This window comes from Miscanthus floridulus, chromosome 11, assembly GCF_019320115.1.
Source record: "Miscanthus floridulus cultivar M001 chromosome 11, ASM1932011v1, whole genome shotgun sequence".
Taxonomy (NCBI): Eukaryota; Viridiplantae; Streptophyta; class Magnoliopsida; order Poales; family Poaceae; genus Miscanthus; species Miscanthus floridulus.
In genome coordinates this window covers 98344331-98363850 of record NC_089590.1, presented here as the reverse complement: position 1 = coordinate 98363850, position 19520 = coordinate 98344331, and the positions used below count along the sequence as shown (strand labels likewise).

Genomic DNA, 19520 nt, shown 5'->3' with positions numbered 1-19520 from the left:
ACTTTCTTTAGAAAGAGAGAATCTCATCTAGTGACCTTCAGTAGCGGACAACACTGTAGCCAGATTGACTTTGTCCTCGCAAGAAGAAAGGACAAACGAGCATGCTTGGATTGCAAGGTGATACCAGGAGAGTGTGTTGTTTCTCAACATAAGCTTTTGGTGGTAGATTTTCGTTTTCAGGTACGGGCCCGTAGGGATAAACAAGCTAAGATTGAAAGAACAAAGTGGTGGAAACTGAAAGGGGAGACGTCAGAGGTATTTAGGGAAAGGGTTATCAAAGAGGGCTCTTGGAAGGAAGAAGACGACATAAACAACATGTGGGACAAGATGGCAACCAACATTCGGAAGGTAGCCTCAGAGGTGTGTGGAGTAACCAAGGGAAGGAGACGCGAGGCTAAAGATACTTGGTGGTGGAACGAGGAAGTCCAAAGGGCTATTAAAGAGAAGAAAGAATGCTATAGACGCTTGTACCATGACAGGAGTGTGGACAACATAGAGAAGTACAAGGTGGCAAAGAAGACTGCAAAACGAGCTGTAAGTGTGGCAAAGGGTACAGCGTATGAGGATCTTTACCAACATCTGAGTACGAAGGAAGGAGAGAAGGACATTTATACGATGGCTAGGGTTCGTGAGAGAAAGACACGGGACTTCAACCAAGTTAAGTGCATTAAGGATGAAAGGGAGCACCTCTTGGTGAAGGAGGATGAGATCCGACATCGATGGCAAGAGTATTTTGACAAATTGTTCAATGGTGAGAATATGGACACAACATTTCAGTTGGATGACTCTTTTGATGACACCAATAGGCGCTTTGTGCGGAGAATCCAAGAATCTGAGGTCAGAGAGGCGTTGAAAAGGATGAAAGGAGGTAAGGCGATGGGACCGGATGGTATCCCAATCGAGGTGTGGAGATGTCTCGGGGACATAGCTATAGTATGGCTAACCAAGCTGTTCAACCATATTTTTCTATCGAACAAGATGCCTGATGAGTGGAGAAGTATATTGGTACCGATCTACAAGAATAAAGGGGATATTCAAAGTTGTACGAATTACCGGGGAATTAAGTTGATGAGCCATACTATGAAGCTATGGGAAAGAGTTATCGAGCATTGCTTGAGAGCAATAACGCGGGTCTCTATGAACCAATTTGGTTTCATGCCCGGAAGGTCAACCATGGAAGCCATTTTCTTAGTAAGACAAGTTATGGAGCGGTATAGGGAGAAGAAGAAGAACCTACACATGGTTTTTATTGACTTGGAGAAGGCTTATGATAAAATACCAAGGAATGTTATGTGGTGGGCTTTGGACAAACATAAAGTCCCAACGAAGTACGTCGGGCTCATTAAGGACATGTACAACAATGTTGTGACTAGAGTTCGAACAAGTGATGGAGACACGGATGACTTCCCGATTAGGATAGGACTACATCAAGGGTCAGCTTTGAGCCCTTATTTGTTTGCTTTAGTGATGGACGAGGTCACAAGGGACATACAAGGGGACGTTCCTTGGTGTATGCTTTTCGCGGACGATGTAGTGCTAGTTGATGAAAGCCGGACAGGAGTGAACCAGAAACTGGAGTTATGGCGGGAGACTTTGGAGTCCAAAGGTTTTAGACTCAGTAGAACTAAAACTGAGTATATGAGATGTGATTTTGGCACTACTACTCGGGAGGAGGAAGAAGTTAGTTTGGAAGGTCAAGTAGTGCCTAGGAAGGATACCTTTCGATATTTAGGATCAATGCTACAGAGGGACGGGGATATTGATGAAGATGTTAGCCATAGAATCAAAGCAGGGTGGATGAAGTGGCGGCAAGCGTCTGGTGTCCTATGCGACAAAAGGGTACCACAGAAGCTAAAAGGCAAGTTTTATAGGACGGCGATTAGACCTGCTATGTTGTATGGTGCAAAATGTTGGCCTACGAAAAGACGACATGTTCAACAGCTAAGTGTCGCGGAAATGCGTATGTTGCGTTGGATTTGCGGTCATACAAGAAAGGATCGAGTTCGGAATGATGATATACGTGAGAGATTAGGGGTAGCGCCAATTGAAGAAAAGCTTGTCCAACACCGGTTGAGATGGTTTGGACATGTGCAACGGAGACCTCCAGATGCACCGGTGCGTAGCGGAATCCTAAGCCAGGACAGTAACGTGAAGAGAGGCAGAGGAAGACCGAAGTTGACTTGGGTAGAGGCAATAAAAGGAGACTTGAAAGGATGGAATATACCCAAAGACTTAGCCTTAGATAGGAGTGCTTGGAAGACAGCTATTCACGTGCCTGAACCTTGATTGCTTCTGATGGGTTTCAACTCTAGCCTACCCCAACTTGTTTGGGACTTAAAGGCTTTGTTGTTGTTGTTGTTGTTGTTGTTGTTATCTAGGTCTATCAACTTTCAAACTGTATTTTTGGGTCCATTAACTTTTGATGATGTGTCATCCAGGTTCATCAACTTTTAAATTGCATTTTTGAGTCCCTAAACTTTTTAACTGGTTCACCATAGGTCCATATCCCTTTGTTTTAGTGAATAGATCTTACATGGCACGCCAAAAAAGCAGCCGCCGTGGAGTATAGGACGAGATCACCATCTGGAGATAATCTTCAATACGAAGAACTTGGTGGGATCACCATATAGGGTTTCTCGAGTGATGGCTCGACGGGGAATAAACTTCACAATAAAATCCAGTTTAATCTACCCGGTACAAGGCCACAGGAATAGGCACGTAGGCCATCTGACCCAAATAAAACTTGGACTCTACCAGCCCAACTAGAACCGATTGACCCTGAGTCCTTGCGGCTAACATGCATGGCACGTCCAAACGCAGCCACCAATTTGATTCACGTACACAGGTGCATGTAGACACTAAAAGCTAGATGCTAGATAAAAGATCGTGTATCACAACTGAATAGGAAACAAATGCATGAAAATAATAAAATACTACGACAAGGATGCTAATCACGTTGAAAAAATTCTATTCCATTGATGGTCTCCACCTCTTTAGAATTAGTACTGATGTATTTTGTTGGCTTCATTTTCTCCTTTCCACGCAATAATAAGGCACCTCTATGAAATATCTTTGATGATAGTCCATCAGTCGTAAATTTTTCCATGTCCACAATATATTTATTCTTAAAAATAATAGTCTCAAATTTAAGATCAGAGTATATTAAATAATTACCAGCTGCTACATTTGAATTATTGCTAGACAAGTCTCTATGAACATCTTGAGGAGCTATGGACTCATCACCTACTCCACGGTGGCTGCTTATTTGGCGTGACATGTCAGATCTATTCGCTAAATGAAGGGGTATGGACCTACGGTGAATCAGTTAAAAAGTTTAGGGACCCAAAAATGCAATTTGAAAGTTGATGGATCTGGATGACACACCACCAAAAGTTAATGGACCCAAAAATACAGTTTGAAAGTTGATGGACCTGGATGACACACCACCAAAAGTTAATGCGTCCAAAAATACAATTTAAAAGTTGATGGACTACTAAAAATTAATGGATGCATTTAACTCTTACTCCCTCCGTCCCATTGAGTTTGTCGCTCGAGAAGCGGAATTGTGAGGAGGGCACGGTTTTCAAACGACAAACTCAATGGGACGGAGGGAGTACCAGTAAGTTACTAAGCTGAGTATATATCAGTTTGGAGATGGCATCCGTTCCAAAGGCTCTGTCTTCACTGCTTTGGTACCAGAAAGAAGGTAGGAGTGGGTGGGCCTGGGAGAGCTCACTTCATTTTGGAGTACTCTTTTCTGTAGATAGACACTGTAACAAATATATCTAGAATCTAGATAGATTGTGTCTTTTGGGCTGGGCCACCATACAAAAGAAGTGAAAGGCCCAGAAAGGAAGAAACAAACAGGGACATGACATTGTCTTTTTGTTGGGCTGGTATGCTTTGCTTCATCAATTGGCGGCTTTGGCATCCTTTGACAGCCATCATTTGAGTAGTGAAGCTGAGGATGCCTTTTATTCCTGCACGGCCCCACCAATTAATAAATTGACCAAAATGAAATGCTTCAAAGGAGCCGAACCTAGGGATGGCTAAAATTTTGCTTTTGCATCATGAGATACACACAAGAAAAGCTACTTCGTTGCGTTGAAACGTACACTGACTGACTTGGTCCCACCACCTAATCACAGGTGGACACGTATTAGGGATTATTCCCCATCACAAGCACAACACAGCTGCGCAGGCCAACCCACCCACCGTCCATGCCCGTCACAGTGAAGCATCCCGAAAGCACACTACAACGCGCTTCCAGAGTAGAGTACAGGTAGATACGTGCAGCTCCATTTATTTCTAGGATTAGCAAAGCAACAGCCAAATGTCTGCACTTAGAGCAGAGCAGAGTAGAGTACCATTGAAAGAACAAAAAATGAGTGCCTTCACGTCTCACATCACTCCTTCATGGTTGGCACTTGGCAGGCCTCCCTCCATTTCGTCTCGTTTCTTCTTCTTTGACTAGTGTGTGGAAACTACAGGACATCCTGATAATTTTTAACTAACGGTTTATCAAATTATATGCATGCTTTGACTAGTGTGTGGAAGTAATATAGGAACTGTTTTTTTCTCACAAATATTTAAAATATAACATGGATGTGGTTATCATATATATATATATATAAGTATTATAAACATTGATTTTGATTTGGGTAGGGTTTTTTTGGACTAGAGTACTTAGGGTGGATTATTCTTTTATTAGTGGCAACTGGCTTCTGTTTTGATTTCGTCAATTTTAAAGTATACGGTGCTAGTCTGGTAGAGGTAGGATTTAGGATATGAATATCGGCTTTGAACTTAGAAGGCGTTTGTGTTCCATGGATGGAAACGTAAATGGTAAGGAAAACAAACAGATGACGCGGGGAGCAGCATTCCCGTGATTTGTTCGGATGTAGAAAAATAAGGGAAACTGATAACGCCGGTTGTTGCGTAATGCGATAAAGCTTGTGGAGGGGCGGAATTGGTTGTGAACGGGTCCGTATATGATTGCGAGGTACTCCATAACACACCGAGATGAACCAAACAAACAACTGTATCATCATCCGATCCCCTCCGTAATCTAATTATGTTACATTTCGCTGAACCAAATGTCATCTTTTTTTTTTGAGGGGACAACCGTTGATTTTATAACACTGTTTGCTTCTTGATGGTATTAAATGGATAGTTAAAGTACATATCCTTGCGTTTTTGGAATCTTACCATGACGGTCTGAAAAGAAGTGCGTGCATAGGGTAGGAGTACAGAGTACTCCATACTACTAGTAGTAGGTAGTAGGCGTTCGTTGGAATTTGGAAATGAGAGGGAGGGATTATTGGCGCTGCGATTAAAAAACTATCAATAACAAATTACAGAACTCACTAATTAATGTTCAGAAAAAAGTACGTACTAGTCGCTAATTACCCCGGGGCAGCAGCGCCCTGTAAAATAAGAAATTTTGAAAAATAAAAATCCAGTAGCAAAGATCGAGGAGAGAGGGTCTTCAGGCCTGTTTGGTACTGGTACCCCGCCACGCCATGTCAGTTGTGACGGAATCCAACACACAGACCAGCTGCCCTGCCCTGCCCTGCCCCGCACCGCCAGTCCGCCACCGGCCACCGCAGCAGAGCAGAGCAAACCCTCCCCTCGCAGCCTGCACCACCAGCGGCGCCACACCCCCCGGCGCGGCCGGGACCAACAAACGGAACGAACGCAGGATCACCTCGGATCTGCGCCTCGCCGGACTCCCAACGAACGTCACGTCACTGAACGGACGCCACAGATTTGCCCTGCTCCGCTCCACTCCACTGGAAGCGACGCCAGATTTGACAACGCCGCGCGCGCTCACACACCCAGCTCGCCAGTGCCGGGACCGGGGCTCCTTCCATGCATTCGCCGAGGTCGCGCATTCGCGGCCGCGACCCGCACCCGCCCTCGGGTGCTGGACGCCACCGCCGCCGGTCACCGCCTGCTCCGCCCTCCCCGCGTTACCAGCGACGCCCGCAGAGGCGCACCCCGCCGCCGCGGCGCGGCGACGATCCCCACCCCGACGTCTCCGCCCCCGCCCACCACCGCATCCTGCTCGAGGCCGGCCGCCTCGCCGCGCACTACCTGGTCGCCCAGGGCGTCATCCCCGAGCATGTGCTCCGGGCCAGGGAAGACCCGCCCGCCCCACGCCCCGCGCACCCTCCCGCCAGCCGCGGGAGAAAGATAGACGACGGCGGCGGTGGCGGCGATCCGAGATCGCGCCGGAACGATGGGGACTGGGCCCGCGTCTGGGAGGACGACGACAGGCAGGCACGGAAGGCGACCAGATGGGACAGGAGGAGCCACAGCTTTGACGAGAGGCGTAAGTACCACGACGCCGGCCATGATGTGGACAGGGGCGCCCGCCGGACTCGAGACTATAATGAGCCCAGGAGACCTCCGATGTCGAGGTCCTACTCGCATAACGATCGCCGGCCTTCCGCTGATGGCGGCAGAGTGGATCCAAGGAGCAGGAGCAGGACCAGGAGCTACTACGCTGGCAGTGGCAGTGGCAGTGGCAGCAGTAGAGATTTGGATCACACCAAGGTGCCAGACTCTGGCATTATTCCTGCTGCTGCTGGTAGGGACTACCGTCATGTCGATGAAATGCCAAGGCACCAGCGGAGGGTGCCTAGTTCAGTGGTGGTTGCAGAGGTGAATGACAGTGCCGATGACGAAATGGCTATCGAAGACGGGGAGATGGTGTCAGAGATCCACGGACTGAATCGCACTCGAGACATTTCTGAAGGCGAGGATGGTGAGTTTGAACAAGACATTTCTGAAGGTGAGGACGGTGAGTTTGCAGCTGCTCGCTTGAATGGTGTTGAAATGGATGCCACCCACACCCAGCACCAACTGTCTGATTCTGATACCAATGTTCATCCGTTGGAATCTGTTGAGGAACCGGCCGTGCATAGGGGGTCCCAGCTCAGCAATGCCGTAGAGGACAGGGAAGCTGCCAATGCACCCATGGTCATGGATGCTTGTACGAGGGAAACATTAGGTGAGGACAATGACTGCTCTCAAGCAAGGGATGAAATGGTGGCTCCACATCCACAGAGTGAAGGTGTGGCTGGTGCTGGCGATTTTAACAGAGATAAATCAGAGCTGCCAGCTTCGTGCAGAGTTTTTGACCTCAACGTCGTCGAAACTCCAGATGCCTGTGAAATGACTGAGATCTCTGGTGATCCTCAAGCAGATCATGTTTCTGATTCTGTGCCTGATTTAGTTGGCCGGATACACCAGCAAACTAACTGTCATGCTTCAGAAATTCAAGGTCAACATGAGCGTGCAGGGGATAGTCACATGTCGAAGAATGGGCATGACTTGATTAGGTATGATCTGAACAGTGAGGCTGTTGAAGATGCACAGGATATTCACCTGTTGGAGAATGAGAAATTACTTCTAAGTCATGGCATTGATGCGCATGATATGACTAGAATCGAATGGAGCAATGGGCATTTACATCTGAATCAAAATGCAGATGGGCTGGAACATGAAAACGACTGGATGGAGAACCATACTGTGATTGGTGAGCAGCTGCTGCTAAGTGATGGCATGGATGGACATCCTGTCCGTAATTATCAAATGGCGTCAGAACCCAAGCATTTACCTATGGGTGTCTATGATTTGCATAGCTACAATCTGAAAAGCGAGAAAATGCTTCTAAATGATGGTGCAGACAAGCATGCACATGATAGTTGCCATTTGAAGGATGGACAAATGCTTCTCAATCAGTCTGAGAATCGACAGGCTAGAATTCACAATAGAGCCAATGAGCGAACAATTCCTGTGATTAATCTCGAAGATGATGATTATGAAGAGCAGTCTGATATCAGGGAGTTTCTCGAATCCAAGTAAGCCACTTTCAATTTTCTTTTGTTGTACTCTCAAGGGAAAGATAAAAAATCCTTCACATGCATCTGAACATGTTCACTATACACACCTGTAGTATTCTGCAACAGCAAACCTCAACTTTTTCTCACGATCCTCAGATTTTGTTGGACCAAGATCACGACCTTTTATTTGCCTTATATGGGATCCCTTTACAGTTGGTACACCTTTTCTGTGCTAACATTAGCTTTGTTCTTGATTTGTTTTTGTGTGAACTGTCATCCACAAACCACAATTCCTGGCTCTGCATGGCCACATGATGCAGTGAACACTGCATTGGACATTTGGACGATGAAAAGTACTTGCTAGGTCTCTAATATACCGGTTTGTTTTTAGTAGCATATAAACATGTCTGTGCTATGGGAGAGCATACTATCGAACGGTTTTCACATAATCTAAAAATGTTTGTGCTATGTCTCTAATAAACTGAATTCATACACAAAATCGAACGGTTTTCACATATTCAGCTGCTCTTCTGCTCATGTTCTATTGGTTTCAATACATCGACATGAATGAAACTAAAATGGTTGACTGTTTCTACTAGATGTATGCGTTCTGCATACTCAACGAATATTTCGTCAGATCAGGCAGGCTGTGTTCTTGTGTATTTGTGCTGTCGCGTGACAGTTGCAAACAATAATAATTTGTTGAGTTCCTTGATTCGCCTGGTTTGTATTGAAAAATGAGAACCTATTTGTTCCTTAGCTTGTTTTTGTTGAGAGTGAGTGAATTTGACAAGTTTACTTTGCTTTCGCTGACTGCTGGGGTACTAGTACTAGAAATAATAGTAGATTGATTATGACTTGCTAACTTATTACCTTTTGTTTGTTGTGTGTTTTGTTGGTCAGAAGCTATCAATGCCTGGGAGTGGGACCTGCCATTCTCTGAGCTTGGGAAGTGGGCAAGTGGCCATGTTGTTTGCCTAGCCGGCTCCGAGATTCTGCGTCAGGCAGTGCAAACATGTCATCCTGGAGCATGGGAAACAAGATTGCATTGCGCGGGGCTGATCTGGTGAAGTTGGTGGGTTCGTTCATGCAATGTTTTTTTTTTAGATTCCCAGAGCCAGAGCAGAGGGTGGTAGACTGGTAGCGGTACTCTTCAGTTTTTGCTTGCTAGAATTTGCTGGTAGTAATTAGTGTAGATGTTTAGGTGAACAATAGGTGGCACATGAACTTGAGCAGCAGCAGACTATGCTGCCCTTTCAGGTTTGTTGTTTGGTATTTATTTGACCTGTACTGCTTGGCTTGACATCCTTGTTGAAGATTCTTGAGAAACGCCGGTTCGGTGTGTGATATAATAATTATTAATGAGCATATAATAAGTGGGATATGTGTGCAGTGCAGTGCAGTATAATACCACATCGATCTCTCTCTGGTGATGAATGGAACCGATTGATTATCCAGGCAGCATCTGTAATGTGAATATGTGATGCATCCATCCATACATATACGACATAACATAAGGTTTCCTGTCCTTTCCGTTTCCATGCTGGTGCCAGTGCGTGTGCGTGCATGCATTCTAGTTCTAGCTTTGATTTGCTGCCGAGGTGGATTAGGTGATGCATGGCCACATTATGTTTCTGCCTGGCGGGTGGCGGTGGCGGGCTGAGCCAACGGGAAATGGCGGACTCGGTTTCGGTTGGTTCGTGGCCGGCGAATGGCGGACGCACGGTGGGCCGCGTAAAACTAGAATACGGGCCCATCCATGTAAGTTAATGGATAATCTGCGGCCCGTGTCACTGATGGTAGATCACCCTCGCCAGCCCAATGGGCCTTACGTTTCCGTTCTTGCTCCTGGCTGCGGAGTCGTCTTCTTCTATCTCGGCTCGGGTCTTGAAGCCACGCCACGCTCGGCAAAGGAAGAAGGTGCGGCTGCGACTATAGATGTCAACGGGCCCGTTCCCGAATCCCCGTGGGGAATTCACCCATTAAGGGACGGGGATGGTATGAATTCTATCCCCACAGAGGATTAAACGGGGCTGAAATTATCCCGTCGAAGATCACGGGGGCGGGGATGATATGCAGGCCCCTGTCCCCGCTCCCCGCGGGGACCCGATTCTAAAGACCCATATACTGGCAATGCCCAATACCTGTGATATATAAGCAATGTTGCAACCCTAGCTCCTGTCGAAACGATCAACGGAAACGCGAAACGAAAGTTGCATTTCATAGTCCCGTTATATCACTTAGGGTTTTAAACCAATTTTTATTAAGCGAAAATGCTATAGAACATATATGCGCTACTTAAATAAAGTTTGAAGTGTAAACTTTGTAGATGACGATGAAATACATGCGGTCCATGGGGATCCCCACGAGGACTAATTCCCCGCGGGGATGGGGATGGGGATGGGGAGAAAGTCTCCCCCGTGGCACTTGACGGGGATGGGGATGGAGAATTTTCTTCCCCACGGAGACAGGGATGGGGAGGCACTCCCAACGGGGGGAATTCACCGTTGACATCTGAAGCTGCGACACACAGTCTTCTCTATACTTCCTCTGATCTTCGCGTCACGTTACAGTCGCAGCTAGGGCACCCGGCCCCGAGGAGAAGACGTGTCAGCGGAAGCGGCGGCGTGGTGGGATGATCTCGACAGTTATTCGCTCTGTCGCGGCGCGGCGACCACGTCATCTTCCGCGACTGTAAGATCTAGATCCCCGTCCCATCCCCCGCCGCCCGATCTCGGCGGAAATGTTTTCTCTTATTCGTTTTGTGCGGGCTGTCTGTGTGTGTGGGGGGGGGGGGGGGGGGGGGGGGGGGGGGGATGCAGATCGCGGCGAGGTGCCCAAGGGCAGCGCGGAGATCTTCTTCCGGAAGGTGAAGTTCTGGAATGACGGCAAGGTAGAGGAGGCGCCCCCAGTGGTTCGTACGTATCTGTTACTTGTTACTCCCGCTCTCTTATTGACACTGCAAATTTTGACGAGCATTGGTAGACAACTTAGCAGCAGTAACTGTGATTCTTGCCTCGTGGTAGCTGAATGCTCTACTTGCAAGCTTGTGGTTTAATCGGAACTAGCACTTTGATTGTGTGAAATGTGTGCACTTATAAACTGATAACCAGTGTCGAATTGTCGGTTGAGCAGCATTACCTTATAAAATGGGATGGACATCTAGCAGAATTTGAATTGTGTGTAATTGCCAAATTTCCTTTCATGTTATGTAGCTTATGTTTTTGTCCATTATCTGTTACCATCAGGTACCGTGCAATCTCTAATGGGCCGTTTGGTTAAAACATGGAATGATACATTTTGTGTGTGATCCAAGTACTGTCTTGGACGGGCGCTTTAAGATGAACTGGAGTAAAACTGGGTGTGATACCCTGTGTGGTTTACTCTAGCTACTCTACATATGTTTAGGATTAACAGGAACTATGCTTATTAAGGAAAGCAAATTTCTATTCAATGAAAAATGGTTTGTAGTGTGATGTGTAGTTGTCTCTTTATCAGTTGTGTATGAAGCCTTTTGTGGATCATTTTGGTAAATTTAATACTTGATTTTAAACAGTACATTGGCATATAAAATACTTGACTAAACTGAAAGAATAGCAGTCAGTTCATGTGCGTATGGAAAGACAGTGATTCCACCTGTGATCTGTTTATTGGTGCGTTGCTTTACTATTTGATCTGACAATCGGTATTCTTACTTTTCACTATGGCAGAATGTCGATGGGGTTAACTATATTCATTTCAAGGTCGCCGGACTATTTTTTGTGGTAACCACAATGGTTAATGTTTCTCCATCCCTTCTCCTGGAACTTCTTCAAAGGATTGCACGTGTTACAAAAGATTATCTTGGCGTTCTCAATGAAGATTCACTGCGGAAGAATTTTATTTTGGTGTATGAATTGCTTGATGAAGTCATTGTAAGTACTCTACACCATCTTTCCTTATGCCATTCTGAACTCGTATCCTTTGTGACCTGGTTTTTTATTCACTAGCAAAGCCTAATGTGTAATATTCAACAAAGAAGTTGTGGGCTTCCACAGCGATTAGTATGATTCATCTGTTTACGGGAATGCTTACTACCATCTTCTGTTAGCATTTGTTTGGTTTTGCTAACAAGTTGAATTGTGCAATCAGGACTTTGGATACCCACAAACAACCTCTACTGAGGTTCTGAAGTCGTACATATTCAATGAACCCATTATGGTTGATGCTGGAAGGCTGCCACCACTTGGTCCTGCTGCTATGTTCATGGTAACGCTTGTGCACATTACTGCAAGTTCTTGACTGAGGAACATGTGTTCCCCATGCTATTTTGGCAGTTGCATAGTTTCATTTAACATCCTTGTCTTCTGCAGCAAGGCACAAAGTGTATGCCTGGTACAGCTGTTACAAAATATGTTGTTGCTACTGAGCCTGGGGGGAAGAAGAGGGAGGAAATTTTTGTTGATATCATTGAGAGACTAAGTGTGACATTCAGCTCGAGTGTAAGTGTTATGGTGGGCAACAAGTATCAGAGGAGGAAGCATGCACGTGGCTAGAGCGTGAGCCCGGGAGCCGCCGAAACGACGAAAGCTGCGTCGCGCGTTCGGTGGCGCGGTCACCCGGCCATTCAGTCAGTTAGTTTAGTCATTAGGAGTTTGTTTGGGATCCTAAAATTTAGCATGCAGTTTGTTAGCTTTTGAACTAGAGTCTTTATGTATTGAACGATTGTGAGCAAATAAAATCATCCAGAGATTAGAGTTATCTCTCTGGCCTCCTGGCGCCTGAGCGCCCTCACCTCCCATCTCCGAGCTCTAAACTCCGGCGCCGAGCACGGCGCCGCCAGCTCGCCGTCGGGCCTTCAAGCCTCGTCCGCACACCTCCCACTCATACGCGTTACGCAGTAGATCGGGTCACAACAATCTGGTATCAGCCAGCTCTGGGCCGATGTCGGGAGCTTCCGCACCCATCCCTGTCACCTCCGCTGCCATGCCTCAAACCTCCGCCCCACCAGCCACCACCAACGCCGCCGCCATACATCAATCCACTGTTCCATTGTCCGTTGGTCCCCCCTAGGCGGTCGCCTCTACGGGCGCTCTAGACACCCTGACCACCGCCATCTATGGGCTGCAGAGGCAGATGGGTCAACTGGCACATGAAGCTAGCAGCATATGAAAGGGAATTAATCGGATTGGTGCAAGCAGTCCGACATTGGCGTCCTTACCTTTGGGGCTGTTCTTTTGTCGTCCGTACAGATCACAACACACTCAAGTTCATCCTCAATCAGCGTCTATCGATGATTCCACAGCACCAATGGGTTAGCAAACTCTTCGGGTTCGATTTCAGTGTAGAGTTCCGGCCCGGTCGCCTGAACGTAGTCGCGGACGCCTTGTCCCGGCGCGACGCCGAAGAGCTACAGCTGTCAGCGGTTACTGCACCATCATTCAGCTTTTATGAGGAACTTCGGCGGGAGCTCGTGAACCTGCCTGCACTTGAGCAGCTACAGAAGGACGTGGCCTCCGGTGCGCATGGCGAGCCCTGGGCGGTGACTGACGGCCTGATCACCCACCATGGCCGCGTCATGATACCGGCGACATCACCCCTGTTGATGGAAGTACTGCGCCTTGCACACACAGGGGCGCATGAAGGAGTACAGAAGACACTTCAGAGACTCTGAGCTGATTTCTACGTCGAGCATGACCGCCGCATTGTGCGTGACTTTGTTCGCGCGTGCACGACATGTCAGCGCAACAAAATGGAAGCTCTGCACCCCGCTGGCCTGCTCTAGCCGCTGCCGGTTCCGTCGCGAGTTTGGGCGGACATTTCGATGGACTTCGTCGAAGCACTTCCTAAGGTACACAGCAAAAGTGTTATTCTAACCGTGGTTGATCGCCTCTCGAAGTACGCCCATTTCATCCTGCTGGGACACCCATACACAACAGCGTCAGTTGCCAGAGCTTTCTTCGCCGAAATTGTTCGCCTCCATGGATTTCCGGAGTCCATCGTGTCGGACCGCGATCCGGTCTTCACTGGACATGTCTGGCGCGACCTATTCCGGTTGGCAGGGGTCCAGCTTCGTATGAGTTCGGCGTTCCACCCCCAAACGGGCAGGCAATCGGAGGCCGTTAACAAAACCATTGCTATGTATCTCCGTTGCATGACAGGTGATCGTCCCCGCGCATGGCTGGATTGGCTCCCGTGGGCTGAGTATTATTACAACACGGCGTATCACTCCGCGCTGCGCACTACCCCCTTCTAGGTGGTGTACGGTCAGCCGCCGCCGGCGATCGTGCCCTGGGTGCGGCACGCACCGACACCGTCGACACCATGCTGGCGGACCGAGATGCGTTCCTGGATGAGGTCCGCGCTCGACTCTTGCAGGCGTAGGAGTACGCTCGACGTCACTATGATGCCAGTCATCGCCGCTTGGAGTTCGCGCCAGGAGACTAGGTCTGGCTGCGCATGCTACACTGACCGGCCCAAACTCTGGCAACGGGCAGCCGCGGCAAGCTTGGCCCACGTTACGCCGGGCCTTTCCAGGTGCTGGAGCGGTGGCGTACCGACTGCAGCTGCCAGAAGGTGCCCAGATCCACGACGTCGTCCATGTTGGTGTGCTCAAGCCGTTCAGGGGCACCCCGCCGTCGTCGACACCGGCACTACCTCCACTGCGACATGGGCGTCTGCTTCCGAAGCCAGCGCGCGTTCTGCGTGCCAGCCTGCGTCGCGACGTCTGGCACGTGCTCGTGCACTAGGAGAACATGCCGGAGTCGGAGGCCACCTGGGAGCCACTCGACGCGTTCCGAGAGGCTCATCCAATGTTCCAGCTCGAGGACGAGCTGTTTCTCCAGGGAGGGAGAGATGTTATGGTGGGCAACAAGTATCAGAGGAGGAAGCGTGCACGTGGCTAGAGCGTGAGCCAGGGAGCCGCCGAAACGACGAAAGTTGCGTCGCACGTTCGGTGGTGCGGTCACTCGGCCGTTCAGTCAGTTAGTTTAGTCATTAGGAGTTTGTTTGGGATCCTAAAATTTAGCATGCAGTTTGTTAGCTTTTGAACTGGAGTCTTTATGTATTGAACGATTGTGAGCAAATAAAATCATCCAGAGATTAGAGTTATCTCTCTGGCCTCCTGGCGCCTGAGCGCCCTCACCTCCCATCTCCGAGCTCTAAACTCCGGCGCCGAGCACGGCGCCGCCTGCTCGCCGTCGGGCCTTCAAGCCTCGTCCGCACACCTCCCACTCATACGCGTTACGCAGTAGATCGGGTCACAACAGTAAGTACCGGTCTATGTCATGCCTTGTCGTCAGTGGCGGAGCTAGAGAAATATGGGGGGTGCGGCCGTTCTTTCATAGCAATTACTTAGATATATATGATCTCACAGTACAGTGTAACTTAATAGCGCTACGGGCAAGATTTTAGCATCAATATTTGAACACAAGCAATAATGATATATAATAACAATGAAATAGCGGTAATAGTGCTTACCTTTTACCAAAATATAGTTAGAGAATGAAACAATTATATGTAAAAAAGATTGTTGTGGCATTGACAAAATGCAGTCCTCAATCACAAGATATTCATTGGCATAGATAGAAAAGAACAAACCCTTCAATTTTAAGCAAAGAGTCAATAGTATGATCAGTTGAAAAGTAAAAATCACATCTGGAATGTCGAGGCAAAATTGCTGGCTAGGATCTCTTAAATCCCCAGAGCTAGATGATCTTTCTAGAATTTTTGGGATCAATATATGCATCTTTCTAGAATAAAAAGTCAGATCCTAGAATCTGGACAAACTACCAAGAAGGCAAGAACTATAAAATTGAAACCAATTTGTATGTTCCGGTTGATGGAAATTGAAAAAATGAAGAACCTTTGAAGTTGCTTACTTTGCCTTGTGATCAAGATTGAACGGGAAATAGAACAGGGTAGTGGACAAACTGCAATCCTGGTGAATGTGCGCTGAGTGCTGGCGGCTAGCTGTGTCACGGCCATCGGCCGGCCGACCGCCTGCCACCGGACTTGGCCATTTCGCGTCGAGGTGAGAGAATGGGCGCGGGGGAACTGCGAAGGGAGACAAGGGGCGCAGGAGGGGAGGCGCCGCACTGCGTGAGTCGAAGCGCCGGTGGATGGTTCCTTCTTCCGTGCGGAGCTTAGCTGATCTTTAGCTACCTGGGTAATTGTTGGGCTGCTGTGGGCTTTCTCAATTGGCTGAGTTAGGCTGTGGGCCTGTGGGTGCAGATGCTTGGATCATACGGGTGCAAATACGGTAGAAACCAGTATACTACAACGTATTTCACATTTTGGTCTGGGTGTGGCCACACCCAGTCGGACCTATATGGATCCGCCTGTGCTTGTCGTTACTAATTTTTTTCTCTTCAACATCTCAAGATATTTTGCCTTTTTTCCATTTCCTTTTGTTGAAATTATTTATATATGTCCCAAATTTGTGGTTCTAAATGTTTTAGATAGTGATGGTGACCACTGCAAATTTAGTTTTCATATATCATCATCTAGTTTTGGTTTGTTGTTGCCTTTACTGCCAGAGCCTACCCTGTTTGCCATTTTGTTCCTTATATCACTACTGTTAAAGTAACTTCTGTGTTCGCTATTTTTAACTGGAATAAATAAAGATGGCAGTCACTAGTGCATTGCTTTTAAACTAGGGGCCATTGAGACGAGTTATGACCATTTAGTTCTCAATCTTACATATCTTGTGATATGATCTTCGCCCACTTCATTTTGTTACCTCATTTATTTTTCTATGTATAATGCTGTCTCATAGTATCCTTTTTCATGGAGCACTAATGGGCCAGTCGTTTCATGACTTTATTTTTTTCATTTTCATTAAACAGGGCTATATACGTCTTGCTCTCAATCTTACATATCTGAGATTGACGGAACAATTCAAATGAAAAGTTACCTCACTGGCAATCCGGAAATCCGTCTTGCTCTCAATGAGGATTTGAGCATTGGAAGAACTGCATCTTCATCATACGGTACGATTATTAGCTTTTTTCCTTTGACGACTAGCTTAGGCAAACTATAATCTGAATGATATATGGATATGAAACAAGAAATATATTTCTCCTTGTACATCTTTCATGATGCTCTGTTTCCGTAATATTGGAGACCAATCTATGAAGCTTATAGTGTTTCACTTATTCTGGAACTCACAATGTGATGAGTTATTCACTGCATACATTTATAGTCACTATACTTATTTGCATTCCCGAGTGTTTTTGCACAAGTGGTTCCTTTAACGAAACTTGAATCTACTCACAACTTGAACCTCACTTATTTTTTTTAGCATGCTGTTCTTTCTATTTGTCTAATTGTCATGGATATATTGTCGAATGCTGATCACATATACAATATTACATTTTTTAAAGACAGATTACAGAAGTTCTTCTGGAGGAGGAACAGCCATTCTTGATGATTGCAACTTCCATGAGTCAGTACATCTGGACAGTTTTGATATTGACAGAACTTTGACTTTAGTAAGTACTCAAATAAGGCTTTTCTGTCTGTTTGTTTATGTTTTTGTAGAACTTGAGCACTATATTTCGAGTTTATCACTCCCTCCGTTCAAAATTATAAGTCATTCTGGCTTTTTTAGATATAGTTTTTGCTATACATGTAGATATACACTATGTCTAGATACATAGCTTTTACTATGTATCTAGAAAAACTAAAATGACTTATAATTTGGAGCGGGGGGAGTACTTAAGAAAAAAAAATATAGAACTTATATTTACCGTTGCAATATTGCATAGATACCGCCTGACGGAGAATTTCCTGTAATGAACTACCGGATGACCCAAGAATTTAAGCCGCCATTTCGTGTAACCGCACTAATTGAAGAAGCTGGACCATCGAGGGTATGGAATGCTTGTCTTGCTATTATGCATTGATGAAAACTATGATTGAATTTGGTGAAACTACAGTTCTTTGATATCTACACAGGCTGAAGTTCTACTGAAAATAAGAGCAGACTTCTCCGCGAATGTCACTGCTAACACAATCACAGTACAAATGCCAGTGCCCGCATACACAATGAGGTCAACTGCAGTTATCTATTTATTCCTATGAAGTTAAAAAAAGTGAAATATTGGCTGATGCTTATATTGTTAGCTAAAGTTCCCTATCATGGGTTACATTGCAGAGCGAGTTTTGAGTTGGAAGCTGGAGCAGTTGGACAGACAACCGATTTCAAGGAAGGATCCAGGAGACTTGAGTGGAATCTAAAGAAGGCAAGTGCCAACAAGGATATGTACATCTTGCATAAGATGATATGCATTTGCAATGTTAACTTAAAACTAATAACCAGTTTTCTGTAGCTTGCTAAACAATTTTAACTTCACACTACAGATTGTTGGTGGTTCTGAGCACACCCTTCGTGCAAAGCTGACATTTTCCCAGGAGTCACATGGTACATGTTTTGTTGGAAGCATTACTTGTACCCTGGCCTGGCAACATCATGTAATTTCCTGTTACGCAACTTGCCCTGACATTCTTCTTTTCTTTGTGAAATGCAGGAAATATCACAAAGGAAGCTGGCCCAGTGAATATGAATTTCACTATACCGATGTACAATGCATCTAAGTTGCAGGCAAGGCCATATACTTTTGTATGGTACATTTGTGGGTTGTATCCATTGGCACTGCAGGGCTTAAGAGTGTTTTTGTTGTCCACTAGAAAAACTATTTGCCTAATCATTGTATCATGATTAATTATCTTTTAGTGCTTTTTTTTTGTTTTGCCGTGTGCTTTCTGAAACTTGTCTCTACATGGTGCTATACACTTTTAGATATGTAGTTGTTATGATCCTCCAAGGCCTTAATTAACTGCTCAAAAACATTGGCACGCAGGATTGTTGCAGAATGTTTCTGATCTACTATGAACTGTATTACTCTCCTGCAGGTCAGGTATCTTCAGAGCGCAAAGAAATCGAAGGCATACAACCCTTACAGATGGGTGCGATATGTAACACAAGCTAACTCCTACGTAGCTCGTCTATGAGGAACCCGCATCTGTACACTTGTTTCCAGTCCATTTTTTTGACAGAGTGGCTTGTGTTTGTAACTTTATATAGGAATCCGCAATACCACTCAGCTCCTGTAGTTGAACGTGTTTTAGGGACAATTTTTTCCCCTCTTGCAATGTGCAGATGAATCATTCATGTTTTAATGCTACAAAATGGATGAAGTTCTTGTTCATGACACTTGTGGGACATTGGGACTTATATTGTCCTACATAATTTCTGTGAAGTTTTAGAAATTATGAACTCTCAGTCAAGTTAATTATTAAGTTCTTTCTATTAAACTATTAATAAGAGCATCTCCAAGAGTATCCTATATTTTCTTTCTAAAAACATGTACTTTTACAACTCCTAAAATGATATTGGGAGGAATCATAAAGGTTATCTTCAAGAATTTCTAATAATTCACTTTAAAAAAATCTAAATTTGGCACCACAAGCTACGAGAAGCTGCCGCCGGCGAGGTCTGAGTCTGACCTCGTCCATGCCAATCGGCGCGGCCGGCCTTCCATCCCCTATCCCCTAGACCCCTACGACGACGACGACGACGATGCCTGCATCCGTCTCGCAGTGCCTCAACAATTATAATTAGGTTAATAAAATCAACCAACTAATCGATCCGGCAGCCGCGACGGCCTACCGAACCAAATAAATCAAACT

The 19520-nt window shown here is 46.2% G+C and overlaps 2 protein-coding genes across 3 annotated transcripts; both read left to right on the top strand.

The window, feature by feature from the left end:
- Nucleotides 1-5340: 5340 nt before the first annotated feature.
- Nucleotides 5341-9220, top strand: LOC136494414 (uncharacterized). Of its 2 annotated transcripts, none has more exons than XM_066490579.1 (2): nucleotides 5341-7868; nucleotides 8757-9220. In XM_066490579.1, the coding sequence occupies exons 1-2, from the start codon at nucleotides 5872-5874 to the stop codon at nucleotides 8791-8793; spliced, it is 2034 nt and encodes a 677-aa protein (XP_066346676.1). In that variant the 5' UTR covers nucleotides 5341-5871; the 3' UTR covers nucleotides 8794-9220. The 2 variants fall into 2 exon arrangements, with proteins under 2 accessions (XP_066346676.1, XP_066346675.1); XM_066490578.1 differs by having other exon boundaries at nucleotides 8754-9220.
- A 1272-nt stretch (nucleotides 9221-10492) lies between these two features.
- On the top strand, nucleotides 10493-19039 carry LOC136492523 (AP-4 complex subunit mu-like; the record flags this gene model as incomplete). The annotated part of the gene is made up of 13 exons (XM_066488507.1): nucleotides 10493-10544; nucleotides 10673-10764; nucleotides 11561-11764; nucleotides 11982-12098; nucleotides 12203-12335; nucleotides 16676-16819; nucleotides 17217-17320; nucleotides 17597-17701; nucleotides 17787-17881; nucleotides 17986-18073; nucleotides 18192-18252; nucleotides 18359-18432; nucleotides 18744-19039. Coding segments are annotated over 13 exons (1368 nt in total), but the record flags the coding sequence as incomplete, so codon positions are not given.
- Nucleotides 19040-19520: the final 481 nt, after the last annotated feature.

Coding starts and splice junctions, on each gene's coding strand:
- LOC136494414 (XM_066490578.1), top strand. CDS start 5,872: ATGCATTCGCCGAGGTCGCGCATTCGCGGCCGCGACCCGCACCCGCCC. Junction 7,869..8,753: donor AGGGAGTTTCTCGAATCCAA/GTAAGCCACTTT, acceptor TTTGTTGGTCAG/AAGCTATCAATGCCTGGGAG.